Genomic DNA, 27,414 nt, shown 5'->3' with positions numbered 1-27,414 from the left:
GCATTATCACCAGGTGCTGGTTTGAGGTGTGGAAAGAGATTCCCACCCTGTGGCCGGGGGGACCTGTGGGCCTTCAATTTGTTCACTGAGCAGTTAGTACCTACCAGACACTGCATTAAGCAGTTTCCTTGAGTTGTTAACTCATTTAGCCCCCATAATAGCCCTATGAAGTAGATACTTCCATCATTTCTGTCTTAAAAGAGACTAATCCTTGAATTTCTTAATACATATCCCAGACCCTACAACTGATAATTGAGCAGAGTTGGGATTTGGACCAAGGACCATAACTGCAGAGCCAGTACTCAACGTCTAAACCACTGTGTCTACTGCCTTGTCTTTGGGTTCATCCCCACACGGAAGCTGCTGCATTTCTAGCATGGTAAGCATCCCTCATGAGTTGAAAATTCCAGGCCTCTTAGTACTCCCAGAAAGGGGAAAAAATGAAATGTCCTTATTAGAATATTTTTAAATACCTGGTTCCATGAAACAAGTTTACTGAGCACTAACCAAGGGCTGGGGATATGCTCTTGTGGGGTTCAGATGGCCATGCTGCAGGAAGAGGTAACTACCTGCACAGGGAGGCTCTTTCCTGGACAAGTCCCTCCCTGGTGTCCTGCACCCCAGTGTGAGTCAGCGTCCTCTAATCCTGACACTACCTCCTGCAGCTACAGCTATTTCCTTCATCTGTTTTTGCCTGTTTTATTAGATGGCAGCAAGGCCTGTAGGCTAATCCTACCAACATGACTTGGCCAAAATGTTGTAGTTAAAGCAGAAAATCAGTACTGATCTGGATAATTGAGAACCCCAAAAGCCACCTTTGGCTTGAATTAGTCAACAAGTGCTGGACTGAGCTAATTTGGCATTACATCTGCTTCCTGGGGGTCCAGAAAGATACCTTTTGATAAAGAACCTGGACTCTAACAAATCAAATCAAGGACCCCTCCTAACACAGACTAGTGACAAAAAAGAATCCGTTTCACACCTGGCCGGAGCTACCTATACCAAAAGACCTAAAAAAAAATCTGAAGTAGAGTTTACAAGTGCTTTAATGAAAACCAAAACACCAGGCAAGGTTACTGTCATGTGAGATGCTCAGTAACATTCACATCCCCAGTAGTGAACGGCTGTGCCAATTTTTACCATGGCTTTTACTAACAGCATTTTGGTTAGCCATGGGAGCCTAGAAAGGAGAATGATTGAACTAGAACCAAAAGTTAGATTGGAGTTGTATACACGTCACTTCCTAACAAGTTGGGCAAATCTTTTCATCTGTAAAATGGGTGTAGTAAGTATCTTATGAGAGCATTAGAGGTGAACCGAAAAGCACAGGCAACCTGGTGATATGTTACCTGCTGATATTTGGGCTCCCGAGCCCACATTTTCCCTTGAGAAGAAGTTAATCTATTGAAAAGCTGATTAATTGGCCAAATTGCAAATCTTAGGCCAAGGGTTTTTCTCAGCTAAGAACCATCTGAGGGGAACCTGTTAAATGCAGTGCAGGAACATGGACTCTACCCCTAGAGATCTGACTCGGTGTGGGGTATGGCCTGTGAGCTGATACTGTAATATCCCAGGTGATACTGATACCAGGACTGGCTTTTGAGAAGCCCTCCAACATGTTAAGATCTAATTGGAGGAGCCAAAGAAGCACATTTGGTTCCCTTTTAAACCTGGTAAGAATTCAGTCTCAGTGTTGCCTGGCCTACAACCCTTTATGATGTAAACCAGAGGGGGGGAAAATGGGACAAAACCATCCTGGGTGGCCAGGGCAGCTAAGTTAGAAAAAGCAGTGGTGGTCGTGCTGGATGCGTGGCCCTGGACGGCTGCTGGGGTCTGGGACAGGAAGAACAGCCTGGTGAGTCGGGTCATGATCAACACTGGACCAGAGCAGAGGGAGGGGTCCTCTCTGATTTCATGGGCCCCTAGCCGCTTCTAAAATTCTCCCTTTAACAGAGTCAGCAACCCCACCACAAATATTTCTCCTCACACACAGGTGTTCCCTAAGCCTGCAGCCACCTGCATAGTGTCTCTTTCTCCTTTGTACAGTTTGAATAAACACCATTTTATAGCTGGTCAATGCCCCAGCTCCTTCAAGGCTCCTTTCCAGCCCTGCATTCTTTACTTTTCGCTCATGTGGCCTGACATGGTAGCAACTTAGCATGTCACTTAGAGATTAAAAATGGGGCTGGCTAAGTTCAGTTTAGGTAATAGACAAGCATTAGGTATAGATTACATTTAGTGTGTCTCAGTGTCAAGGTAAACTATATTGGAAAATAGAGGAATTAATGGTTTCCTGTGAAAACAGACTCTGGGATACCTCTATCTTGTCTTTTTTTCTTTTTTTTTTAAGTTTCTGCTAGAAATAATTAAAATATGCCTGTGCTAACCGTATTGAATTCCCCAGATAAGAGACAGAAAAGTGAACTTGGCCCCCATCTAGTGACCTAAGACCCTGCCCTCTCTGACCCTGTAACATTCTAGTTGCACCAGTATTGTTAGACTTGTGTCCCGGGACGAGACTGATAAACTTACCTCTAGGTGTGATGGTAATTGGAAACGTCTGGCTCTCAGCATCTCCAGGTGGTGGCTCTGAACACACCTTGTCTCATTCTGCCTCCTGGTGTGTCTCTGACTTTTTCAAATACCAGGAGTGACAGTGGAGTGTCTGGTTAGGGTATCAACTAAGACAGGATATAGGTCCCGCTCTGTCATCTCATAGGTGGAATCCTCTGGACAACTTCGCAGCAAGTTACTCAGGGAAGTGGGGCCATTTCCTCGTGTGTAAATGCAATTTATCTTTTTGACCAAAGTTATTTATCTCTTTGAACCTGAAGTCCCGCCAGCTCCTCCCTGCCTCCCAGGCAGCCCTTTATGAGTGTAAGGATAAACTGATGTTTAGTCTAGCCTCTGTACCCCAGGAGCTGCACCTGCTCAGCTAGGTTAGGCAGTCACAAACACCACCCACCGGAGCTCGGCTTGGGTTCTGAGCAAGGGCTCCCTACACACCTCTGCTCTGCTGGGACCCCAAATTCTTCATCAGACAGAATTTGAAAATAAAGTGCTTTATTGCTGAGGATCCCAGAGAGCTTCAGGGCAGCTGTCAAGGGGCTAGGACTGAAGTCCCCTACCTTTTGAAGGCTATTGCTAACAGAGACAGTTGGGACATCAGCATTGTAACCCCATAGAAGGCAAGGACATGTTGTGTGGGGGTTGGGGTTGGAGGTAGATTTAACGGAGGCAGGGAAGAGGCATGAAATATGTTGGGTGCTGACTTTCTTGTCTCTTCCCAACTCTGAGCTCAGTGCATTCCCCAGCATCACCTTGGCAGCTTGAAGTGGGCCTCAGTGGGAATGTTTACACCACAGAAATGGCCCAAATGCTACAAGTTGAGGCTGTTTCCCCTGCCCCTCCCCCAGGAAACTGATTTACCAGTTCACCCCGCACATGACACATCTTCCTGAGTGGTTCTGAGCCCAGCCCAAGCCTGGCTGCTGTGCCCATTCAGTGTCATCTCTCAGCCCTGGACAGAACAGAGGTGGGCTGGACAAAGAAAGGGATCGGAATTGGTTGACCCATCCCCTACCCCGATCCTGCCTTGTCTTGGCTTCCTCAGCCTGTCTGTCCACACATGGCCCCACTGATGGCCTTTAGCCCTAAAGTGGTTTCCGCCAAAAGGCAGCTGGGAGCTGAGGATAACCTGCCTGGCAGGACATGGGTCAAGAGGCCACGTGGGACCATTCAGAGCTAAGGGGATGCTGCTGACCCAGGCCTGGCTGTCAGCCTGCCAAGGGGCAGCTGTGAGGTGGGATGAAAGGACTGGTCCTCAGGGCTTGGGCTCTGAGTGACTCACCACAGGTCCCAGGGCTCAGGATATGTGTGGAAAGCCTGACTCACACCTGTGTCCAGAGCCAGGGCAGAAGAGCCCAGCTCTCAGGGAAAGGGAGGAAAATGGGTGGCCAGGCTAGGCAGGAGAGGGAGCCCCCACAGACACATTGCCTGGCACCCGCCAGGGCCTTGGGGACTGAGCTCCCTTCTCTCACCCTGGGTCCTATACACCTTCAACCTTCTCCCCGATCCCACACCGACACGTGGGGCGCAGATCTCCCTGCCTCAGGTTCAAAGGCAGAGGGCTGGAGGCCCCAGACCAGCCCCACCAGGTGTGGGCAGAGGCAGGGGGAGGGGCCTGCAAGGAAATTTCTTCAGCACAGCAGCCCCTCATTAGTACTCCTTAGCCTCCTGCAACTGGGCCAGGTACTCCTCCTCGGGAGGGTTGTCAGCGCAGGCCCGTCCATTGTTGGGGGGCCGCACAGCGTGGTAGCGGCTCCAGTCCCCCTTACACAGGATCCAGGGCAGCGTGTCCACCTTGAAGTGCAGCTCAGGCGAGAAGTCGGTGCTGACGAGGTCGGGCGCGCCAGCACCCTTGCCTCGGGTCAGCAGCCGGCTGCCCGCATCGTAGCAGCAGTGCTGGGCAGCCAGCGTGCTGCTTTCCACGGACAGCAGGGAGCGCAGGCAGAAGCGGGCCGTGGGCTGGTACACGTCCAGGCGCTCTCGCGGGCCACTGGCATCCCTCCACCGGAAGCTGCGGCCCTGGTGCTCGTCCCGCAGGCTCACGGCACTGGACACGGCCTCCAGCGGGTACGCGCACGGGCAGCTGGGCAGGTCCTGCAGCACCTGGCTCAGGTACTTGGCCAGGAAGTCACTCTTGCAGTTCAGCCACTTCTCACAGCTGTCCACATCTGCAGAGGGCAGGGTTGTGGGAAGGGGCCCAGTCAGCCCCTTGGTGGGGTGAGGGCAGGTCAAGTGCCAGTGCATGGAGGGAGAAGGTCCAGCTGACACAAAGGTCTGGCCTTAGGGGCCAGAGCAAAAGGACCCACACCTGAGCCAGAAGCATATAAGGGTGACCACGCTCCACCCAGGCACCCTGAAGCAAGAAGCCATGGCTCAGAACGGATGTTGGCCAAGGGGCTGGAAGAGGGGCCTGGAGGCCCTCGGCTGACCCAGGCCTGGTCCCTTTAGATGCTGGGTGGTAGGAAAGACCCTGGGATTTTGGGGAAGGAGCTGGGCCAGTTGTAGGAAGGGACAGTAGTTTGAACCTACTGGTAAGAAAATGTTTCACTGTTTTAACCACTGTCCCAGTCTTGTTCTTATCTTTGCCTTTCTCAGGCTCACTCTGTCTGGGCCCCCTGTGGCCCCTCTGTCTATGCTGCCCTCCCCTCCGCCACCTCCCTACCTTGGGAAATGTGGCTTCTGACTCTGGCCACACAGAACAAATTGCTCCTTCCTCTTTGCTCCAGACCCTTGGGGCCTGCTTGGCAGTGCTGTACTCAGGTAGGTCCTGTGTGTCTTTCCCCCTAAGACCTGAGCTCCTTGAGGGCAGGGACTGGGCTTAGCCAACTGGGAGTCCCCTGCCCCACATGGTGCCAGGTGTACCACACCAGCTCCGGGAGCTTCTGCAGCGTTGATCATGGGACCCATCTGCCATCAGGGCTGTCGGCTGCTGCCTGCCTCCTTGCGGGGTGCAGGTAAGAGCAAGAGACACAGACGTGGAGTATACTGGCGAAAGCATGGCCTGCTCCAAGCTTCTGGAAGGAGCAGCCCTGGAGCTCTGGACCCTGACCTGCTTTTGACAGCACCTGCTCCCCCAACAAAGCCTGCCAGGAACCTCCGAGAGGGACCAGGAAGTGGAAGCCAGAATGTCCCTATCCCATCCTGCTGCTGGGGAGAAAATGCAAATGCCCCACCCGACAATCTCCGAGCCCTGCGGCTCCCATCAAGGCCTTCTTCCCAGCAGGAATATTAGGCTGGGAAAGGCCATGGGTCTGGCAGAGGGTGCTCAGAAATGCTAGGCTCCCCTTGCTGGGGAGGCTAGCCCTCCAGCTGAAAAATGTACTCTCTGCCTTGATGGCTGGAGGCAAGATTCCTGGCGGTGCAGTGAAGCTCCACCCTCCCGAAAGGTTTTCACTGACCTGGGCTGAGCATGTCCGTAGCATTGTGGGCCAGGGGCTGCCACCTCTCACTGGGGAAGCCCAAGGGGTCCTCGTCCTCGGCGCCTTTGGGAAGAGAGGAGGCCGGGCTGGTGGCACCGCAGGGCACCTGTGTGCTCCCAATGGGGAGACCCAGCCCTTACCAGGCTCTCGGTGCCCACAGCATCTGGGACAGGCCTGGGACAAGGCAGGACCACCATGTGTGAGCTTCCTGCCTCCCCTCTCCCCACCCCACCCCTCGTACAAGGTGCACATTCCCACACTCCCAGGGGACCAAGCCCAGCGTGTAAGCCACTCCCTGTGCAGGAGCTGGGGCTCGTCTCACCAGGACAGGGGGGCAGGTCGCAGGCACGGGACTCGGTGGCAGTGCAGGCGTAGCCACAGGGCCGAGTCCTCCGCTGGCTGCCGCCGCCGCAGCTCCCACTGCAGGGAGACCAGGGGCTCCACTCCTCTTGAAGCTCATAGTCTGGGTCAAGGCAGGGGGCCAGGGGTGAGTGAGCAGAGCCCACAGGGTGTATTGGTGCGAATTAGCAAAAGGCACCCCTTCCTTGGGAGGATGCAGCCTGAACCAGGACTCCCCTAGTGAACAGAGCATGGGCTGGATTTCAGCCCCACTCACCTGCTCAGCTGGGTACCCTTGTGCAGTGAACACCCGGGCAAATCCAGGAGGTGGCCCTACAGAGACAGCACAACCCTCAGCCACCCACTCTGTGCCCTAACAGCAATGAAGAGGAAAAGATATCTGGAGACCACCTGACCACTGTAGGTGGGATCTTGGGCAAGTCCCCCTACCTCTCTGAGCTACAGTTTTTATGTCAATCAAAACTGAGGGTGACAATATTTCTCTGGCACTGGGAGTATTAAAGAATGTCCCTGCTGCCCATGTTAACTACCCAGTCCTGGTCTGAGGGACCTGAAATACACCATGACTGCACCCACAGCCCTCTGGCTACTCAGGGCTGAGACCCAGGGCTCTCTGTGGAACCCCCAAAGTACTGACACACACACTCAGCTCTCTCCTTGCTTCCCAGGCAGGCCTGAGCAGGCGGGCACCAAGTGTTGAAGGAAAATCATGGGGAGAAAAGCTGAAAGTCATGAAAATTCTGCCTGTAAGCTTACATGACTTTGGTGAAATGGGAGAAGCCTGCTATGACTTAGTCTGAATCAGTGATGAGACAACAGAGCTCTGGAGAGAACTGCTGTAACTCGTTGTGAAACATGTCTGCACCCAGGAAAAACCGGAACTGCAATACATAAAAATAAGAATGCCTGTCATGGCGGGGACAGGCTTTGGGTGATATTTTCTGAACAGTCTGCACTGTTACTGTTTTCTAAAATTAAAAATGAAAACAGCCAATACTTTATTTACTGTCTACTGGCACTTTATACCCAGTCCTATGTAATAAGGGTTGTGCCCATCTCTGTTTTATAGAGGAAGGAACTGAGGCACATAGAGCTTAAGTAACTTGCCCAAGGTCACTCAGCTGGTAGGCAGCAGAGCCAGGCAGGATTCAAACCCACCCAGTCTGAAAATGAGGTCCACTGTGAGAGGTGGGATTTATAAAATTTCTTAATTTGCTGGAAACCAATATAGATATGAATATCTATATTCTGATACATATCTGTGAATATATAAAATATTAACAAATGTCTGTTTTGCTTAGGGAATCTCAAGGCTGTTGTGAGGGTCAAAGGTTTGAAAAAAAAAACGCAGCACTTTGTAAGCTGTGGGTGCCGTTACGATTCAGCTGATGATGGTGTTTGTACAGGCCTAAGCGCCTGACCTCCCCAGCTGCCCCTGCCTGGGAAGCATTGACCCTTCTCCCTCACCCCCATTTCCACTCCAGGGGCATCAGCTGGGGATGCCAAGAAGGGGGTGCTCACCGTAGCTGTCGGGCTCCTTGAAGGCCCAGTCCCCAGGGGTCCGCCAGCCCTGCCCCCAGCCTCCAGTGGTCCCACTGAACCCAGGCTCCTCATAGTCATCATCTTCCTCATCGTTGTCCTCCTGGTCCTCGCTCTCACTGTACTCGAGAGGGTAATCTTCTTCCTCCTCTTCTTCCTCCTCCCCAGGGGCTCTGCCCATGAGGCCCGTCCTCCCATCCTCGCCCTCCAGGTAGCCCCAGAATAGAGGCCAGAAGAACTCCTTGGCAGGCAGCCAGCTGGGGGCACCCTGGGGCCAGCGATTGCTGGGCTCGGCCATCAGGTCCATCTCCACCTCAGCCTGGGGGTCCTCCACCACCTCAATGGTCACCTACAGAGGGACAGACACAGGCCCACCAGTGAAGGAGAGCTCAGAGCCGGACTCCAAGGAGAGGGGAGATGACAAGTGTGGGGGCAGGAGGAGAGGCCCAACTTTGTCTCTAAACCTATCCATCCTCTTGGCCAACCTTCTTGGCCTCCCAGGGCACCTGGGGTCCCAGCCTAAGACCTGGTTACGAATCAGAATCTCCTGGAGATTCCTGACTCCCTGACCCCACCCTAGACACGGCTTTAACTGGTGGGAGGTAGGGCTAGGTGTGGTGGTTCTAACATGTGCCAGGGTGGAGACCCACTAGTTAAAGTGAAGCTGGGTTTGAATTCTGACTCCACCTGCCCACAGGCTGCCCAGCTTCTGGGCCCACTAACATCCCTGAGCCTCCGTTTCCTCGTTGTAGTGATGGTAAATGAGACCAAATGATAGCAAATGCTCACAACAGCCCTGGGGTAGGGGGTGAGCGGCTTTTGTTCAGCACATAGTGGACAGGAAATAGGTAACATGAAATCATTTATGTAAAAATGAACTTTAAAAATATTTTTGGCTGTCACAAAGCCAAAGGTCACTGAACAAAATCTGGGGTGGAGGGGAAAACCAGCAAAATATAAAGAAGAAAATGGGAATCACCCATATTTCATCTCTGACAGATAACATCTTGATTAATCTTCCAAGTTTACATATATATAATATATATAGAAATACACATATATATACACATACACTTTTAAACAATTTTAGACAGTTACATCTTCTATACTTTGGTGGCCTTTTTTTCTCTTTTGATGAAAGGGTTTTGTAAGCTGTAGATGGTATACACATGCAGAATTATTATCATTAGGGATCAGGACTGGCAATGGAGTATAAAAACTGGAATTCTACTGGTCCCCCTAGTTTTGTCTCCCATAAAGCCCTCTGATGGGCAGGCCCCCATTCCACCAGCCCACCTCATTCTTCTTTAGGTGCCTGCAGTCAGGGGTGGGTCTGGCAGGGATCAGACCTGCAGGCTTTCCATTAGTCCCCACCCCAGCTTCTTCCAAGTATCCCCTGCAGCTGAAGAAACATTCTCTGCTCGTTTGGTCCTCGTGACAGCCCTGGCAGGTAGGTACTGTGTGCCCCACGCTATGGCCCAGGAAACAGAGGCTCACAGAGCCACGTGACTTGCTCACGTTCTGCAGCTGGAAAGTGGAGGGCACATACTCCTCTCACTACTCCACAGGAGGGGCATAGGGAGTCACCATCTCTGAACCACACAGGACCCCTGCCCTCCAAGGAATACAGGACAGGATGCCTGACCTCAGAGCTGAGCTGTTCAGCCCAGCTCCTCTCCAAGGGTCCACTGAGCCCACAGCCCCCTGTAGCTCTCACCTGGATATTGGGGTTTGGGGCACTCAAGTCTGTGTTGGCCAGTCCCGGCAGCTTTTGCAGCTCCAGCAGTAAGGGAGCATCCTCCAGGGCCCCGGGTGCAGGGGGCTCGTGCACGGTCAGGGCCACTGGCTCAGTGAGAGCCCGGCGCCTGTGTCGGCGGGGCCCTGCCTGGAGGCGGGCTCTGGGGAGCAGTGGTGTCCCTTCTTCTCCTCTAGTCGAGCTGGGATCTGGGGAGGCTGAGACCTGAGGGAGAGAGAAGGGGAGGGAGGGGTGCCTGGGTTTAGGCCTCACCCCATGTAGACCTGGAAAAGGCTGGCAGGGAGCCAGGGATTTAGGAGCCCTGCGGTCAGACTGGGTCACAAACTTACCTTGTAACCGTGTATCCAAACACGTCTGCTCTAACAAGCACCTCAGAGGGTGGACTGTGTCCACAAAGCCCTTGGACAAATGATGCCAAGGTGAGGCGTGAGAAGGAGGGTTAAAATCAGGTCTCTACCCATTGAAGAACCATAATCCAACCTCCTCATTTTACAGATGAAGAAATAGAGGCCCAGAGGGGAAAGCGAGATGTTCCAGGTAGTGGTTCCAAAGTACAGTTTGCAAACACCTGCCTCAGAATCCAGGGCCCTTGTCAGAGAACAGACGCCCGGGCCCTCTCAAGTCAGGGCAGGAAGGCCTGCAGGGGAGTGGGCAGCAGGCCTGGGCCCTTGCCCTCAGCACGCACCCTGGCCCCCTGGCCTTCCTTCCCAAGCCATCCATGTGGGGGCTGTGTTTCTTGGCATCCCTGACCATAGTGTCTTCCTTTGCCTGCCCACTCAGGGCCCAGCCCCTTTTCCTATTCCAGGCTGCTTATACGGCTGGCTGCCAATTAATTCCCTCTGCCGGCCAGTGCCACAAGGTCACACCAGGCCTGTCCTTGCTTCAGCTCAAATGATAAGTGTGAGGCAGGTGCTAGATGTCTCTGACTCCTGCTCCAGCCCTCACTGCTCAGACAGCAGAGACCTGGGGGCTCAGCACCCACCTCCAGGCTGTAGCCATTGCCCAGGCAGGGCAGAAAGTACACTGCCCAGAGCCACTTTGTGAGCTCAAGGGTCAGGAGCCTGTGGACCCCGCCTCATCCAGGCCACAGCCTTCACCCTACCTCCTCATATCTGGGGCCCTTGGTATGGCTGAAAAAACGTGGGTCTGGAGAGTCAGATCAGCTTGGGTTCAAATCCCAGCTCTCCCTCATACTAGCTCTTAAACTTGATAATTTCCCATCTGCAAAATAAGGATAATAATTCCTACCTGGAAGAACGGTCAGTTTTATTTATCAAACCCTTCTACAGCATCGACTGTGTGCCACGCACTATTCTAAACACTTAATCACTTGTTTCATCCTCCCAACAACCCTCAGAGGTAAGTGCTAGCTGTCATCTCCACTTTGATAGTGAAAACTAAGGCACAGAAAGAGCAAGTAACTTGCCTGTGGTCACCCAGATATTTAGTGGTTGAACCAGGATTTGAACCAGGCAGCTGGGGCCAGATCCCACGCTCCTAACCATCATGCTGTTAGCACTGCAGCTGAGAGCGCTGAGAGTCTACTTCACAGAGCAGGGGCTGAATCAGTCTCGTTTCTCACGTCTCATCCCTTTGACTCCCTCCTTCTGGGGTCCCCAGATGCCTGGCTCCAAGGCTTCTGCACTAAACTCCTGGTCCCAGGGCAACCATGGGCCCATCTCATCCTGGGCTGGGAGTCTTTTGCTGAGTCAAAGTGTTCTGGTTAGATGGCCGGCGTGGATAAGCCAAGGATGGGTAGGTAAGTGACGGCACAACCCAAACGCTTCGCTGACCAGTCTTGGAGGCCTGGAGCATCCCTAGATGCTGTCCTCCTGGCAGTTCCCACCCACGATTCCACAGAAGCCCTAACTGTCCCTGTGACCTCTGGGGCACAGAGACAGGCAGACTTGGGGCAGCAGGAGAGAAGACATTTGGCAGTGACATTTGTGGTTGTCACAGCTGGAGTGGGTGCTACTGGCTTCTAGTGGGTAGAGGCCAGAGATCCTACAATACATAGCACAGTCCTCACAGCAAGGATTACCCAGCCTGTAAAGTCAATAGTCCTGCAGTTAAGAAATCCTGCTCTAGACAGGCTGCCTGGGTCTGAATCTGAATGTTAGCCTGGCTTCTGACCTGTGGGACCCTGGCAGAGGACGTAACCTCTGTGAGTGTCCTCATCAGTAAAATGGAAACAGTAGTGGGAAAGAGCTGGTACCCAGCAGACGTACGGAGTGTCTGTTTCCAGCCCTCCACAACCACTCCAATCCCTGATGCCCAGTGGAACCAGACAATGAGCAGAGGCCATAGAAAGTTCTGGCTAAACGTCACAGCTACACATACCCTTCCTCTCTGGGAGCCCCCTGCCCTGTGCGTCAGCCCTGGGGGAACTTCCAGGAGTGGAGGAGGATAGCTGGTCTTAGTCTGGGTTCCCTGAGAAGCCAGCCCTGAGACAAAGATTCAGGGACATGTGGTTCCTTTGGAGATACCAGCAGGGAAGGGAGGCAGCTCGTAAAGAATGCCCCATGAATCCAGTGACCCCGGTAGACAACTGGCATGCATCCCAGTGGGCACCTCATTATCCCACCAGTCACTGGCTGTGGGAGGGTAGGTGGGGGAGAGGATTTACCCTTTGGGCACTTCAGTCTTGCCATGTTAGGCTCAAAGCTGTCCCTAGTGCTAGTGAAAGCCCTCAGGCAACTGGATGCTGGCAGCTGGAAGGAAGGCCTGTGAGGATGTGGGCAAAGCACCCAGAGCCCTGACCTGCAAGTGTTGTCTGAGCACATCTTCCCAAGCAGGTCAGGGTGAAGCCCTTTACGTACCTTCTGATACTTAATCCAGCCATAGTGTAAGCTCCCTGCAGGTAGAAATGTTCCTCTGTTTTGTTCATGCAGTATCCAATGCCTAGCACAGTGCCTAGTACACAGTAGGCGCTCGATAAATCATTGCTGGTGATTAAATGAATGCCAGCATCGCTGACGGGGGAGTGTGACTATCCCTATAACTATGAGCTATGGAGGCTCAGAGAGGGTAAGGTTTTTACCCAAGGTCTCACAGGGTACACTACCGGAGCTCGGGTTCAAACTCAGCTCTGCCGGGATCTCAACGCCCTGGCGTCAGTGCACTCACGCATGCGCAGACAGGCCAATCGCTCCTCAAGTGCAAACACCTCTGCGATCACGAACCATTTAACGCTTTCATCTTCTTTCTGGCCCCTCAACGTGCTGGTAATGAGTGCAGGCTGGAGGCCACATCGCCTGGGTTCAAACCCCAACCTGTACACTTACTGGCTGTGTGGCCTTGGGCAATTTACTTAATCTGCCTTAGTTTCTCCCGGTTACATTAGGGAAATGGCTGACAGTTCCCGTCCTGAAGGGCTGTTGAGTTAGAACGGCGCCTGGCACATGGCAGGCGTGCAGCGAATGTTACCTAGAGGTGGTGGTAGATGGTTCTCCCAGAGAACCTCTCTTGGCAGGCATGGTGTTAGTTCTTTACATCTTACTTTGTCTGAAGATCCCTTTCCCTGACAACGCTGATGCAGGATCTCTGGGTGGTATATTTCCATCGTGTTCGGAAGCAAATTCCGAGGCACCGGCCTGTTTAAGAACACCTGCCCTATCCCACAGGGCCACCTCCCACCCGTTATGCTCACCTGCGGAGTTTCACGTGTGTACAGATACACAACTCTTTTGGGGGATGGTGTCGTTGCCCAGATAGGCATGAGATGTATAGATATACACGAAGATCTATACCCTACCATTCATTCGCTCTCTCTCTCTCACACACACATCACGAGCCTATGCATACTCTCCCAGGCTTGGCCGGGCAGCCCTGACCCATGTGTTTCCAGTTAACACAAGAGCCCCCCACTCCGAAACCCTTACTGCGTTGCACGAGCCTGGCTTGCTAACTTGTTTCGGCTCCCCTCACAGTCCCCTCACTCTCCCTTCTCCTCTCTGGCTCCTCTCTGGGGTCAGCAACTTGTTCTGGATAATGAAATCCAGTTGCCAGGTGCAGCCCAGCACCTCCCCTCCCCGCAGCCCCTTTCTGCAGGCCCAGGTGCATCCACACAACCAGGCTGCACACACAATCACCTCACCTCCCCAAGACATGCTGGAGACCCAGCATTCAACAGCAACTGCCTCTTCAGCCAGGACAACGGGCTGAGGGATGGGGCTGGACGTCAGCCTCCTCACTGGTGTGGGCTGTTCTAACCCAGCCCAGCCTGGAACCCAGGGGAGACCTCAGAGCCCGCCCCCCAAGCACCACGGCTGGCTTCATGCTGTGTGACTTGTGTTGCACAGGGCCCTGCTTCGGGTTTATGGCTCTGCTCGTCCCATCTTGAAATGCTTAGAGACTCCACATTTTCCATGTGCACTGGGCCTCACAAACTACGTAGCCAGGGCTGCTGGGCACCCTATATGTACTGACCCACTGAATCCTCACAACAACCCTTTGGGCAGGTCACTAGCATCATCCTCACTTCCTGGGTGAAGCAGCCAAGGAACAGAGAGGTGGAGTAACTTGCTTGGGGCCACACAGGGGGCTGGCAGAGCAGATTTTTGAGGCAGATGCTCTGGCTGAAGGCTCTGTGCTCTTAACCCTCATGCTTTGCAAACTCCAGGCAGGGGCTGCACATTCTGGGTTTCTGCCTGCCACCCTCGGGGGCTGCATGTGTTGAATGAACAAAACACTAGGACAGGATGTTCTGCTTTTCATATCCATCCTTCCTTTGATCCTCATAACAACCGAGTGAGGTGAGAAGGGCAGGAACGAGATTAGGAGATGGAGATCCAGTGAGACTGGGACTTGCCTGGGACCACGGAGCAGCCCAGCCTCCAGGCCCCCTGCTCCTGTCCTTCCCTTTCTCCTGCAACCAGCCGTCCAGTGGTTCCAACCTCTCAGAGTGAGAAGAATGTTCTGGAGGGAGAAGATGGTCATAGTCAAGGTCTGGGGAGGTGCCCGCCTCCCAGGAGGCAGCGGAGGGCAAGGCCACAGGTTCGGCATCTCACAGACCTGGGTTCCGTGCCCCTTCTGTCACTTACTCATTGTTTAGGCTAGAAAGATCCCAACCAAAGAAGGCCAACCATCAGGAAAATACCTGCTTCTTGGTGCCACCCATCTGGCAGGTGAGACTTTTCAACCCACCATGCTCCTCCTGTAGTACAGGCCCTGCTGCCAGGCAACTGCCTGGAGGACGGACCAGGACTAAAGTGCTAAGTACCCCTACCGTGTGCATGACACGGGCTGGGCCGGGGCTTGGAAGCTCCTTCTTCTGTGTTTAATCCTTCATCTCAGCCCATATGCTCACCAAGTACTTCCTTCCATTCAATTCAGTCCTTGTCACCACAGCATGAACTCCCCCAGCTCTGCCCTGAGGGGAATCCTTCATGTGGGTCAGTCCTGGCAGCCGCAGAGCTGCCCTCTGTCAGTTCCTCTCTCTTGCCTAATTCTAACCTTCATCACCCTCTTGTGGCTGCCAGTCCCCAGTTCCCCTCTCCCCTACCCACTGTTAGTTCCCTCATCCCTAAAATGAGGATAACAAGACAAAGAAAAAATGATAGGCACAAGTGGCTGTTTGGGTGGTGTTCCAATCCTAGCTAGAACAGAAGATACCCCAGGCAGAGCTGTGTCAGTCTCTGCTTGTCCAGAACTTAGCCAGTTGTGTGCCGAGGCCACCCACATGTGTGGTGCTTTCTTGCCCCACATGCCACCCGACAAAGCGGGTTCTCTTATTCCCATTCAACTGCGGGTGTGAACTAAGGCTCAGCAACAGGCCTACCCGGAGAGGGGTGGTACATTTTGTTCACGATACTAATGATTTCAAGACTTTTCAAGACTTTGGATGAGAAGGGTTGGGGCATGACATGCAAAGATGGACCATAAGGTCCCCAGTGTAGCTCTTGAAATGACAGATCTGGCTCCCAATCCCAGCTAGGCTTAATGTCTCTGTGCCTCGATTTTTTTCATCTGAAAAATTGGAATAATTCCCCAGTCAGAATGGTTGACAATGAAATAACATCACAGTAGCATCACTCAGTATTGAACTGAGTCTGAAAGGCCCAGGGGATGCTTGCTTCCCTGCAGTCATCCTACCCCTTGGGGTCCAGGCTGGTCAGTTATTTCTGACACATCACCAACACCCTGGAACAGCAGTCTGTCCTTTCTCACCATGATGCCTCAACTCACACCTTGGATGTGTAACTGCTTTAGCACATATCATTCAGGCTCGGGAAACAATGTTTGAGCTGGACGGGATCATGAGATGACTTAGTCCCTCATTTCAAATGTCAGGAAATCATGTAAGGTGAGTCACACATGAGTTAATTACCCACTGGGACTAGAACCCCAGGCCCTGGGCTCCAAGCTCTGTTTTTCTCCATGGCACTCATTTACTCCAACATGATTTTGAGGGCTCTGCCAGCTCTACCCTAGGGCTGGGGATGTGACTTTGGATCTGAAATAACTCATCCTCTAGACTGGTCTTGGGGGAAGATCTGGCAAACATACTAAAAATAATTACAATACAAAGCAGTAGTACTAGAGTGTAAAATATTTATGCCAAATGAGTAGGGAAAAAATGCCAATGCAATTAATTAACTTTATTACCACTGTCATCTCCACTGAGGAGGTGGGACTGGCCAGAGAATGTTCAGTTCCTCTGGATTTGTCTTCAGCAGTGGTTCCCAACAACGGGGGGAAGGGGGTGCTATCCCCTAGGGGATAATGTCTGGCTCTGTGGGGGAGTGGGTGCTGCAGGCATCTAGTGGACAGAGACCAGGGATGCCGCTCAACATCCTACAACGCTACAACGTGCAACAAAGAACTGTGCAACCTAATGACGGCAGTGTGGAGGGAAAGAAACCTGGTCCACAGGAAGTACTCTCAACAGGGGCAACAATTAGATCTCGGGGGAGGGGTCAAAAAATCTAAGTATTACAAAGGTTTGCAACACTCCAAAGGGCCACAATACATGAATAGATAGTATATCCACAGAGGCCCCCTAAAGTGCAGTTGGGCAGGGGTGGGAGGGTGGAGGGGTTGGGGGCCCGGGTCCTTTCTTTCCATTGCCTCTGTAGGGCCTTAGCAGCCTGGGCACTAACAGGGTGCCAAGCTCCGGCTCTCACTTCACTGCTCTCCTGCACCCACCTGGGCCGCTGAGTGTCCTCCTCTGGAAAATGAGAAGAACCATTCTGACCTCCTAGAATTGCTCAGTGCACGGGAGGGGCCAGGATCCTCTATTACACAGGCCTGCTCCTACAAACCCTGGAACAAGTCTGGAGGGTTTTGTCCGCATGAGGATGAACATCCACTGCAGTCCAGGACGGAATGGCTGGACTGTTGACCCCTGGTGATGGGAGATGCCGGTTTGGATGGACAGTGATTTCCCATGTCTAAACTACTCTTCCATCTCACTCCTCTATCTTCAGTCGCATCCAAAGGCCCCCACACAGCCCACACAGAAAGTGCTCCTCTATCTCTTACCGACCTCTTCTGCTTGTCCAAGTACGTAATGATACGGTCCCTCGCCGACAATTCCCACCCAGCAAGTTGGTGGAGGCCCCCCACTTGGTGCTTCACGTTGTCTCAATTCACACCCCAAAGAACTCAAATCCTCAAATACGTTGCAAATTTGATTGAAGAGGCTGCACCTGTGGGTCCCTCGACCTTTCAAACCTCAGCAACTCCCACTCGCCAGTCCCCAAAGGTCCGGGGCCCTCACCCACCTTCCCCTTGGAGGACTCCTCTCCGAGCGCGCACCTGGACCGCGTGGCTGCAGGGGAGTTTCGCTCAGAGCGAGGGAGAGGAAGCCCGGAGGTTCCAGGGTGCCTATGCACCTCACTCAGCCCAGAAGTGAACTTCACACAAGTGAGGTTCCTCCCCAGGCCGGCCCGCTGCACAGCCGGGCAGTGGGGGCTCCCGCAGGTCCCGCGCACCTGGCCACTGCCCGGTGCCCCAGGACGTCCAGGCTGGCCCCTGCCGTCGCAATCGGGGGCCGCTGCTCGCGTCCCGGCGCCGCTTCCCTCGCGGCCAGAGCGGGGTCCCGGGGAGCAGAGACCGAGCGCGCCGCAGCCCCGCGCCCCGCCGCCCCGCGCCCCGCGCCCCGCCGCTCACCTCCGCCAGCCTCGTGTGGCTCCGGGGTCGGAGCCCGGGTCCCCGCGGCTTCCGCAGGGGGAGCCCTCGCACCGCGGCCAGCAGCGCCGTCAGCAGCACCACGCCGAGGAGGAGCCCAGCGCGGTCGGGGAGTCGAGGCATCGTCTCCCTCTCGAGGCTGCTCTGCCCGGAGCCTTCGCCCCTCCCGGCCCGCTCCGAAGAGTCTGTTGGCTCTCGGCCTCGCCTGCTCCAGGGGCGGGAGAGCCGGGACCGCGGCGCAGGCCTGGCCGCGCCAGCGCGCGGGGCTCGGGAGGGAAGCCCGGGCGGCCGCGGCGGCGCGCGGGGCGGGGGCGCGCGGCTCGCCGCTCTCTCCGGCTCCTGCGGAGCGTGAAGGCCCGCGCTGCTTTCGGGGTCAGCGCCGGGGATATCCCCCGCCCTCCCCGGAGGGGCGGCCCCTCGCGCTCCGGGACAAGTCTTGGTCCAGCGGGCAGCTCCCTTTGATCTGGCCGCCTCCCCGCCCTCAGTCCTCGCCGCTGTAGCCGTCACAGCCCCAAGCGAATTCCTGTTCGGAGGGAAGTCGCAGCCCGCTGGCCGGCGCTCTCCAGTCCTGAGCTGCGACTCCTGCGGGGTCGCTCTCCCCGCGGCCGCTCCGAGGGCGACGCTGGGACTCACGGACCGCCAGGGCCTCGCGGGCGAGGGGCGCGACGCAGCCCAACGCGGGAGCCTTCAGATCCTCCCCCTGGGCAAGTGTTTTTTGTGCACCGAGGTAGATTGGCTTGGGGAAGAAGACCTGGAGGTAACTCCCACCAAGGCTCTTCCAGCTCCCATGCTGGAGGTAAAGACCCGAGAAACACCTGCCACTTGGCACCCAATTTCCTCAGGGTGTTCTCAGAGCACTTCAAAAACCAGGAGAGTTAAGACTCAGATGTGAGTATGAAGTCCCAGAAGGACAGAAGCTAGCCACATTTGAAGGAGTGGTCAGAAGATCCTGCCGTGCCACTGGGTGTCACCTCGCTCCATCCTGGATCAAACAGTGGGACCACTCACTCCGTCCAGCGAGACACTCGTGCAGGGATCCTCTTTTGTAGGGCATGCGAGTCATGAGAGAAAAACCTCAGCTTATGATAACAATCAGGAACTCTGAGTGGCAGTGATGATTTTAGTCCCCTGATTGGGGACTGTTAGGGAATGCGAGCGCTGTGACATAGGGCAGGTGGGGTGGGGTGGGGTTTGGACAGGTTGGTGAGGAACAGTCAGAAGGCATTAGGAAGATGCCTACCCAGGGGCCATTTAGGGGAGCACCAAGGCTGTCTGGTTTCCATACAGAGGCAAGGATCCCTGGAGGTGCTGGGAAGGATGGACAGAAACCCTGACACAGGGTAAAATTTGGGATCTGGGTTTAGCCAGAATGAAACTCTTAGGGAACTTCACAAAGTTCTGAGACACTACTTCTATCCACAATAGCACCGCCTGGGACTCTGCAGTGTTTTGAATGGTGCATCACAGGGATTACAACAGGGATTTGAACCCGGCTTCTACTGTTTTACTAAGAAGATGATATTATTGGACAAGTTCTTTGACCTCTCTGTGCTTTTGTCATCTGTAAAGGTGCATGGAGAGTGGGGGTGGGGGAAGGGGATGGGGGTACTTACCTCACAGGTGTGAGGAGTAAATATGAATCTAAATTAAGGATTTAGGGTGAACTATATGAAGTTGCCATTTTGGGGTCAAAAGGGTCAAATGTTGACAGTTTCTTATGTTTCAGCGTAATAAGATGCCTGGTGCTTGGTAAACATTCAAATATTAGCCCAAAGAAACCTAGTATTTAGGCACCTGCTATGCCATATTGCTTTTACTAAATGCAAGGCCACTTTGTTCTTATTTTTTAGGAGTTTTTTTTTTTTTTGGTGTAACTATTTTCACATTCAACCAAATATTTTGTCTTTTCATCAAACTTTTGCATCTTCCAGCCGATTAAACTTGGAGTTCAAAAATAGTGAATTCATTCATTCATGTGTACCTGTCTTTAAGTCGGTCACTACCACTCTACTGGGAGTCCCTCTCCCCCTTACCTGGACAGCTATAATAGCCTCCTGATTACTTCTGCTGTATCCACTCTTGTTCTCATTCCCTCCTCCCCAAAAGCTGTTGGCTATCTTTTCTGTTCTTAATCAACTTTACTGAGATATAATTTATATACAGTAAACACACCCAGTTTAATTGTACAGTTCAATGAATTTTGGCAAATGTATACATCCAGGTAACCACCACTACCATCATGATATAGAATGTTCTCATCATTCCAATTTTCTTCCGTACACTGTAGGAAAAAAATACACTTCAGTGGAAAACAGTGCATTGTCTACATACAGTACATCCTTTTGAGTTATCTGATTCTAGTCTTGGGGCTATTTCACAACTTTGTAGGTTGTAGGTCACTAAAAGCAAAGCAAAATAATTCTGTCCTGTACTGTGGTTTGATTGACCTTCCTCCCCTAGTGTGGAAGAAATCAGTTTTGTCTTTATTTGCACACTCAATATTCCTGATGTATAAAGTTTGTTTTTCAATATCTGCTTTGAATTGGTTGTGATACCCTTACCAGTTTCCTTATTAATGAGCTAAATAAAATCTTTCATTTTTATATCTGTGAGACATGATTTTCTTCTTTTTTGAAAATTATATTTTATTAGTCCCATTGTACAGTTAATCCACACCTCCTCACCCTTGGCTACTGGTAAGCACTTATCCACTCTCTGTAATCATAAGTTAGTTTTGCCTTTTCAAAATCGTGTATCAGTGTAATCACATGTACATACATACTCTTTTGTTTGGCTTCTTTCCTTGAGCCTTGTTTTGAGCTTCATCCATCTAGTTGCAGGTATCAGTAAGTTGTTCCTTTTCATTGCTGAGTAATATTCCATCACATGAATGACCATATAGCTTCTTTTTCCATTAACCATGATGGCATCTGGATTGTTTCCAGTTTTGGTCTATTATGAACAAAGCAGCTATGAACATTCAAGTGCAAGTCCTCATGTGGACATGCTCTCGCTTCTCAAGGGGGAAAGGATTTGCTGCCAAAGAACTGCCAAATTGTTTTCTAAAATTACTGTACCATTTTGCATTCCCACCTTTGCCAACATTTGGTATTATAATTCTTTTAAAATTTAGCCTTTCTATTAGGTGGTTGAGTAGTGGAATCTTACTGCAGTTTTAATTTGTATTCCGCTAATGACCAATGCTGTTGAGCATTTTCCCATGTTCTTATTGGCCATTAGTGTACCTCCTTTTGTGAAGTTCTGATCAAATCTTTTGCCTATTTTTAAAAGAATAGTCTTGTCTTATTAAGGATTCTTTATATATTCTGGGTAGGAAGCCTTTGTCAGACGTTATGTATTGTGGATATTTTTATTCCAGTCTGAGGTTTACATTTTCATTTTATTAAATCTTCTGAAGTTTTCATTTTGATTAAGTCTAGTTTATCAGTTTTTTTTGAGTCATTTGTGTCTGAAGAAATCATTGCTGCCTAAAGTCACAGATTTTCTGTTTTCTCTTGGAAGTTTCATATTTTTAGCTTTTCTGTTCAATTTATTTTTAATTGTGGTATATGATGTAAGGGTTGAAGGTCATTTCCCCTAGACATTTGTTGACTGTCCTTTCCCCATTGAATTAATTTGGCACTTTTGTCAAAGATCAGCTAACCATATATGTGGATTTATTTCTGGATTCCCTAGTCAGTAATTGTCCTGTAAGACTATTCTAATGCCAATTCCACAGTCTTGGTTACTGTAGCTTTGTACAAAGTTTTGAAATCAGGTAGTACAAGTTCCTTTTCAAAGTTGTTTTGGCCATTCTAGGTCCTTTGCATTTCCATATAAATGTTACCAACTTGTCAATGTCTACAAAGAAGCATGCTAGTGGCTATTTTTTTTCAGTGCTTGAGACTTTCCATTAGTTTTCCCCAGTAGGTAAGACAAACTCCTCACCACCATAGCCCAGTGCAGCAGGCCTCTACCACCTCCTGGCGAGCTCCACCTCACCATTCTCCCGTTTGCTTACTGAGCATCAGCCACACTTTCTTTCAGGTCCTCCATTCCTTAGAAAAGTTTCCTCTATCACCTCTGTCCAAACCAGACACTGGTTACAATCTCTTATCGTGCTCTTACCTTTCCTTTATGGCACTTAGCAGCGTCTAAGATGGTATACATGGTTCACGTGCTTATTTGTGTACTAGAAAGTAGGAACTATATTGTTTTGTTTGCTGTTATTGGTAATGCTCAGTGCAGTGCCCAGCATGGAAACAGCATTCAGAATTTATTGGTTGAATAAATAAAGGCAGATACAGCTTTCCGAGTATTTTATTGGGGCAAAACAATATATTTGCATGGGATGATTCTTAAGTCATCTCAAGAAGCTCCCCTTCAGTTCTTAACATGCACTCTCTAAATGGATACACCTACCCCAACCCATTATTTATATAGCTTGACAGTCATCCAACAAAGCAAAGAAAAACAAATCACCTGGCAAAATAGAGAGACAGGGATGGGTAAGGGAGAGTGACATTTTAATACATTACTAAATTTAAAAAAATTTATTTACATTTCCCCTTCTTACTTCCCCAGATTACGTGAGCATGACAGACTGGAGAGGGGCGTCACAGCACCTCTGGCAAAGCCCAGTTTACAGCAGTGGGAAAATATGGGACAACAAAATAAGGTCTCAGCTCCCCATAAGCTGTTTCTCCATTCTCATTCTCTTTCCCCCTTCTCTTCATGTTAGCTACCTTTCTGCAGAGAGGGATCATCAAGCCTGTGTGGGCATGTGGGCTGACATGCTCAGGGTGATCTCTTTAACATTCCGTTAAGAACCATCAAGGATGCTTTTTAATCATTCCCACCATTAATCACATCACTGAGGCAACAAGACCGACTGTTAAGGGTGAAGACAAGCTACCACTCCACCCTAGTCAGTGATACGTCCCAACTTCCTTGGAAGGCCTGGGTCAGGCACCCAAGCTTTACACAAGAAACTTGGGAATTGTGTTGGAAAAGGCAGACTTTGAGTGGGCTCAAGGCTCCTTGTGCATGGAAGGATCTGCTTATCCGTGCCGGCGGCAACAAGGCAGGACGCCTGGCACGACACGAGGACACTGTTCTTATTTTTACCTGTCATCCCACCTCCCCACAACTGCTCAGAGATCAGAGCTGTGGGTATGCTTCATTAAAAACACAGTAATGGCAGTTTAAGAGCCACTGCATTCTTTAGGGTCAGTTTATTATAACTCATCATACCACAAAGAATCACAGTTTATCAGGCCATTTATCATGTGCACTACGTAGTAAACAAGACCTTGCCCACAGCTCCCCCGCCAAGCCAGTCCCAAGGGTGACTGGGAATGTGATACCTCCAGACTCAGCAGAGAAGACTAGCATAAACATTTTCAGTAAGGGCTCAAGCAGGCCCCTTTGGTTTCTTCCCTGGAAAAGGCTCAATCTATAGCAAAAGTGCTTGGAAAATTGAAGTCACTGGAAATGACAAAACAGGCAACAGCATTTTCAGTACAATTAAAAGCAAAGGCGTCATTGGCTAGTCCTGGCGTTTCTTCTGTGTAAGGCGGGAAGCCAGCCTTCTAACTCAGCTATCTGGGCACATGGCAACTGGCTGGAAGCCTGAAAACATTTCATGTGGATAAAGCTGTGGAGAGAATGGACACGCTTTTCTTCACGTGGAAGGTATTGTGATTAACTGGCTTAAAGGATTAAGATGCCTGCTGGGCACTGAACTTCCAGGTTAAGCAGACAGCAGCACATCCACAGGTTCTGAGGCTGCATTTAAGCAAACAGCTGCTCAACAGCCAAGAATACTTTGATTTTCAAAACTCCCCCTTCGTAACTTCTTTGGGCTACGCTGATTTTACCTGTGTGAAATGCTCAACAGTTCTTGACCTTCATGAGAGCCTACAGAAGGAAAATCACGACTCTCCCATCTCTTCTAACCGTATAGGTTATACCAAATAGAGATTAAAACCCATTCTGGCTTACCTGGAACACCAGGAAAGGAAAGACACCCTGGGAATTAGGTCACAGCAATTCTCTATACAAGAGAACTAGGAGACAGTCAACTGTGTTTAACCTCCTCTAGGTGGTTTTGCCACAAATTTGTACAAAAGAATAACCCAAGTTCTCTTTCTTCACTGCCTATGACATGACTAGCAGTTCCGTGCAGCTGCCCAACCCAGCATGACTGAGGGCCAGAGATCCTCACCAATTTGGAAAGGGGGGTGGGGGGAAGAAACAGGGCCTTGGCCTCTGAAAGGACATTAGGCAAACACAGCCCTTAGTAGCTGTGTCAGACATTTTCTGTTCACCACGCATGACCACACCAGGAAGAAGCATGTTTGACTACCTGAAATCCTCACCCTATCATGAAAGTTTAAGACAGTAATGAAAGGACTAAGATGCTGAGTTCTTCAAACAAGCAAGCAGTACTCTGGGGCCTGGAGACAAGAATGTTTTTTTAAAAGGAAGAAATTTTCCAAAACGAAGTGAAAAGTTAAAGTGCTCTAAAGACCCTGCTTCTGTACACTCTCTTTCAATATTTACTTGCTCTAGAAAGTATGCCATATTCTAGGGTAAAGTTTTTAGAACAAAAGTGGAAGGAGAGAATCTGCCCTGCCACTTGATCCATTCTTTGATGTCCCCTAGTCATAAACTTCTGGTTTCTGATGCGATCTGCAGGAAAGGCAATGCTAAATAAAGAGGGATGAGAAAAAGTGGTAAGGATTAGTCACACCTCTGTTGACTAACTCTGACAATCAGCCTCGTGAGCTGATACCTATTTGAATCCCATCAGATTCTTGAAGTAGGCTGTGTTAAACCATATACTAAACAGCACTTTTTAGTCCCAGATTTCTACACGATCCCAATGACTGTATTTATACACACTTGTATTTCCCCAAGTGGGAGGCTTGGTTAAATAATGATACTTGTGATATGACTGGACCCTAGGCTTATATTATTTAGTTTAAAGAGACAACCAGTGTGTATAATGTTTTCTCCTTTAGAAAGCAGAGGTCATGGATAGATCACAAGAGTTTTAGCTCTTCAAAATAAATCTGTAACTCAACGATACTTATCCTAAAATAACTGCACCAGCAAAGTGATATATATATATATATATTTTTAATGCCCCTACTAAGTGACATTTTAAGCTGCAGTGACTTCATGCAAGCCAAAATAAAACACTAGCTGTAAGTTCATTGCTTTAAGTTTGTGACTTCTGCAAACCCTACACCACTAAATGGTAACCGCAGTGCAAAAGCTCTCTGGTATTCTAATGGGGTTCTGTGGTGAGGAACTAGATATGCAGGAAAGGTTAATAATGTATTTTACTTTACAGGACTAATTACTTAGTTATCACAATCTTTTTTACTTCAGCTTGTGCATGCTATATGTAGTCCCTGCATCTTTACTTGGTACTTTAAATTCACCTTTATCTGTTCTTAAAAAAGTAAAATAAAAACCTTGGAATATTTCAAGGGCTTAAGGCTCTCAGATGCTGAAAGTAACCAAAGATAACTTAAGACATGAAAACAAAACTCCACAAACCATAGTATTGCTTATTTCCTCCACTACATGTATGTGCAAGAACATACCACAGCTGATCACAGGTTGCCCAGGAGAATCTGGACTGAGAATTTTTACCAATAAAAGGAGGGATTTAAAAAATAGAGATGTGCAAAACTACTTTCACACAATACTTTTCCAATCCATTCTCAATCCTTCCCCTATAATACTTGATGGCTACTAAAAAATAAACTGATCTTGGGCATAAAAAAAGTCAAAAAATTCTCTTCACTTAAGCTTTGGTCAACAGAAAAAAATAATTTTAATATGGTGATTTCCAGATTTGTTCTTTGGTCAAGCAGTATAAAGCTCTCTGAAAGAAGTCCCTTTACCTGGTATGAAAACAGAGTCAAAACAGAAGGTTAGCAAAGAAGTAAGTGTTCAGAATTTCTCGAGGGATGGTGGGCAGGGTAGAAGGAGATGGAGCCCCGTAGGCCCCAGATGCCAGGTTAGAACTGCATTAGGACATCAAGAATAAGGGAGAACTGGCCTCAGAGTGAAATTTAAATGGGTCATCTTCTAAAAAGGGTAAGTTGATAGATGTTAATTCTTAAATTAGGAACATGACAAATGATTTCTGAGCAGAGCTTTACCAACATTTTCCTTTATCAGTTTAAATCCTAATCTGGACCCAGACCCAGGCAGAGGCTGTCATTAAGTTTGAAAAGTAGAAAGCAATAAGAACCAGACCACAGACATTCTGCAGGGAACAATCAATTCTTTGCACAGCGCCCCTGCCCTCTCACCCCAGCAGGAGTGCATGTCACTCTGTCAAGCAGCTTTATACACAGAACAGTGAACTGTGAGTCAGCTTCACCAGAGGTCTGACCAGGGTGGGATGTGGGCGCTTTTAAAACAATTTAAGTGCTTTAAATAGAGGATAGGAGTGTTAGATTATGGCTTGGGAAGAACCCAGAAATTGGACATATGCTCAGATGTGACCATTATGAAGAATATTTGATGGTAAAAGAAGAAACCATCTAGTGACCAGAACGAAATGGAATAAGACCAAGCCTGGGAGGCTCCTGGCCAGGGAAGGTTAGACAATGAGGGGGAGTTCCAGCAATGTTAGTTTTTACTGTTTTTCTTAAATGGCTAAACTTAAGACACATGAAAACATTTTGGTTGATCACATGACTGGTTAATTAAGGATTCCAAAGTTGGCAGCCTCTGACACCTGGACTGGAAGTAAGTGGAAGGCACTTGCTCCCCAGGAAGGAGGGCCAGGTGAGTCAGAGGCTACAATGCCAGGGCCAGCAGGAGCTTTCGATGGGCCCACATCTGCCAGGTGGCTGGGAGAGCTGAATGGTCTGCGTGGTTAGCCAGAGACGGGCTTGGGTAAGCGTGATTTCACAAGTAGAATAGTTATAAAATAAAACATTTTTTAATGGACAAAAAAGCAAAGTGAGTTCACCTTTTTTTTTTTTTTTTTTAAAAAAAGGTGAAATGTAGCAAAGGAAGGACATGAAGCAGTTTTTTTACTATTTACAAAATGCCACTTAGACTGGAGGTGGCCACCATCAGTAGTTGAGAAAATGTCTTGCACAAGAGATGGCCACAGGGAACTGGCTCAGAAAGGCCACCCACGTCCTGGGTAAGGGCGAGTTCCTCTAGCGGAGCACCAAAAAGGCTCAGTCTTCTGTTTCTTCATATGTAGTCTCGTCAAAGGGCCTGTCCAGTAGAGGCACCAACCGGTGACGGGAATACTTCAGCTGCAATAGGTCCCCAACTTCATCAATCTCCTTTAAAGCCTAAAATATACAAAACAGAGCAGAAGTTGGTCAGAGCTAGGAGGATGAGGGCACACCTGCTGCTTTAGTTTTCTAAAAGCAATCATGGCACAGTTATCCTGTGGTGGGACCGTGTCTAGTGCATTTACTCTGAGCAGATTACAGTCCAGAGCTGCTTTTTGAGCAAGGATGTCAGGCTGACCATGAAGAATGGGTTGTGAAGAGCAGGGATGCAGGATACAGGGTATATAATTCATCAAAGTAGGATGTGCTTAGCAGAAGAAGGAATATGCACCCTGAATTTGCCAGGCTGGCTACGATCTGT

At 50.1% G+C, this 27,414-nt stretch overlaps 2 protein-coding genes across 2 annotated transcripts in view; both read right to left on the bottom strand.

Moving 5' to 3' along the window:
- Nucleotides 1–264: 264 nt before the first annotated feature.
- ISM2 (isthmin 2) lies at nt 265–18,448 on the bottom strand. The gene is made up of 6 exons (XM_074365191.1): nt 17,755–18,448; nt 9,604–9,846; nt 7,869–8,235; nt 6,310–6,450; nt 5,967–6,050; nt 265–4,736 (listed from the first exon to the last, which is right to left on the bottom strand). The coding sequence occupies exons 1-6, from the start codon at nt 17,893–17,895 to the stop codon at nt 4,219–4,221; spliced, it is 1,494 nt and encodes a 497-aa protein (XP_074221292.1). The 5' UTR covers nt 17,896–18,448; the 3' UTR covers nt 265–4,218.
- A 3,628-nt stretch (nt 18,449–22,076) lies between these two features.
- SPTLC2 (serine palmitoyltransferase long chain base subunit 2) overlaps nt 22,077–27,414 on the bottom strand; it is an 85,850-nt gene continuing 80,512 nt past the window's right edge. Inside the window, exon 12 of the mRNA XM_074365189.1 lies at nt 22,077–27,110. Within this exon, the coding sequence (XP_074221290.1) occupies nt 26,991–27,110 (120 nt within the window). The 3' untranslated portion in view covers nt 22,077–26,990. The remainder of the gene's footprint in view (nt 27,111–27,414) is intronic.

This window comes from Camelus bactrianus, chromosome 6 (assembly GCF_048773025.1).
Source record: "Camelus bactrianus isolate YW-2024 breed Bactrian camel chromosome 6, ASM4877302v1, whole genome shotgun sequence".
Classification (NCBI taxonomy): domain Eukaryota; kingdom Metazoa; phylum Chordata; class Mammalia; order Artiodactyla; family Camelidae; genus Camelus; species Camelus bactrianus.
The sequence above is the reverse complement of the archived record's forward strand: the minus strand, read 5'-3'. Positions and strand labels throughout refer to the sequence as shown.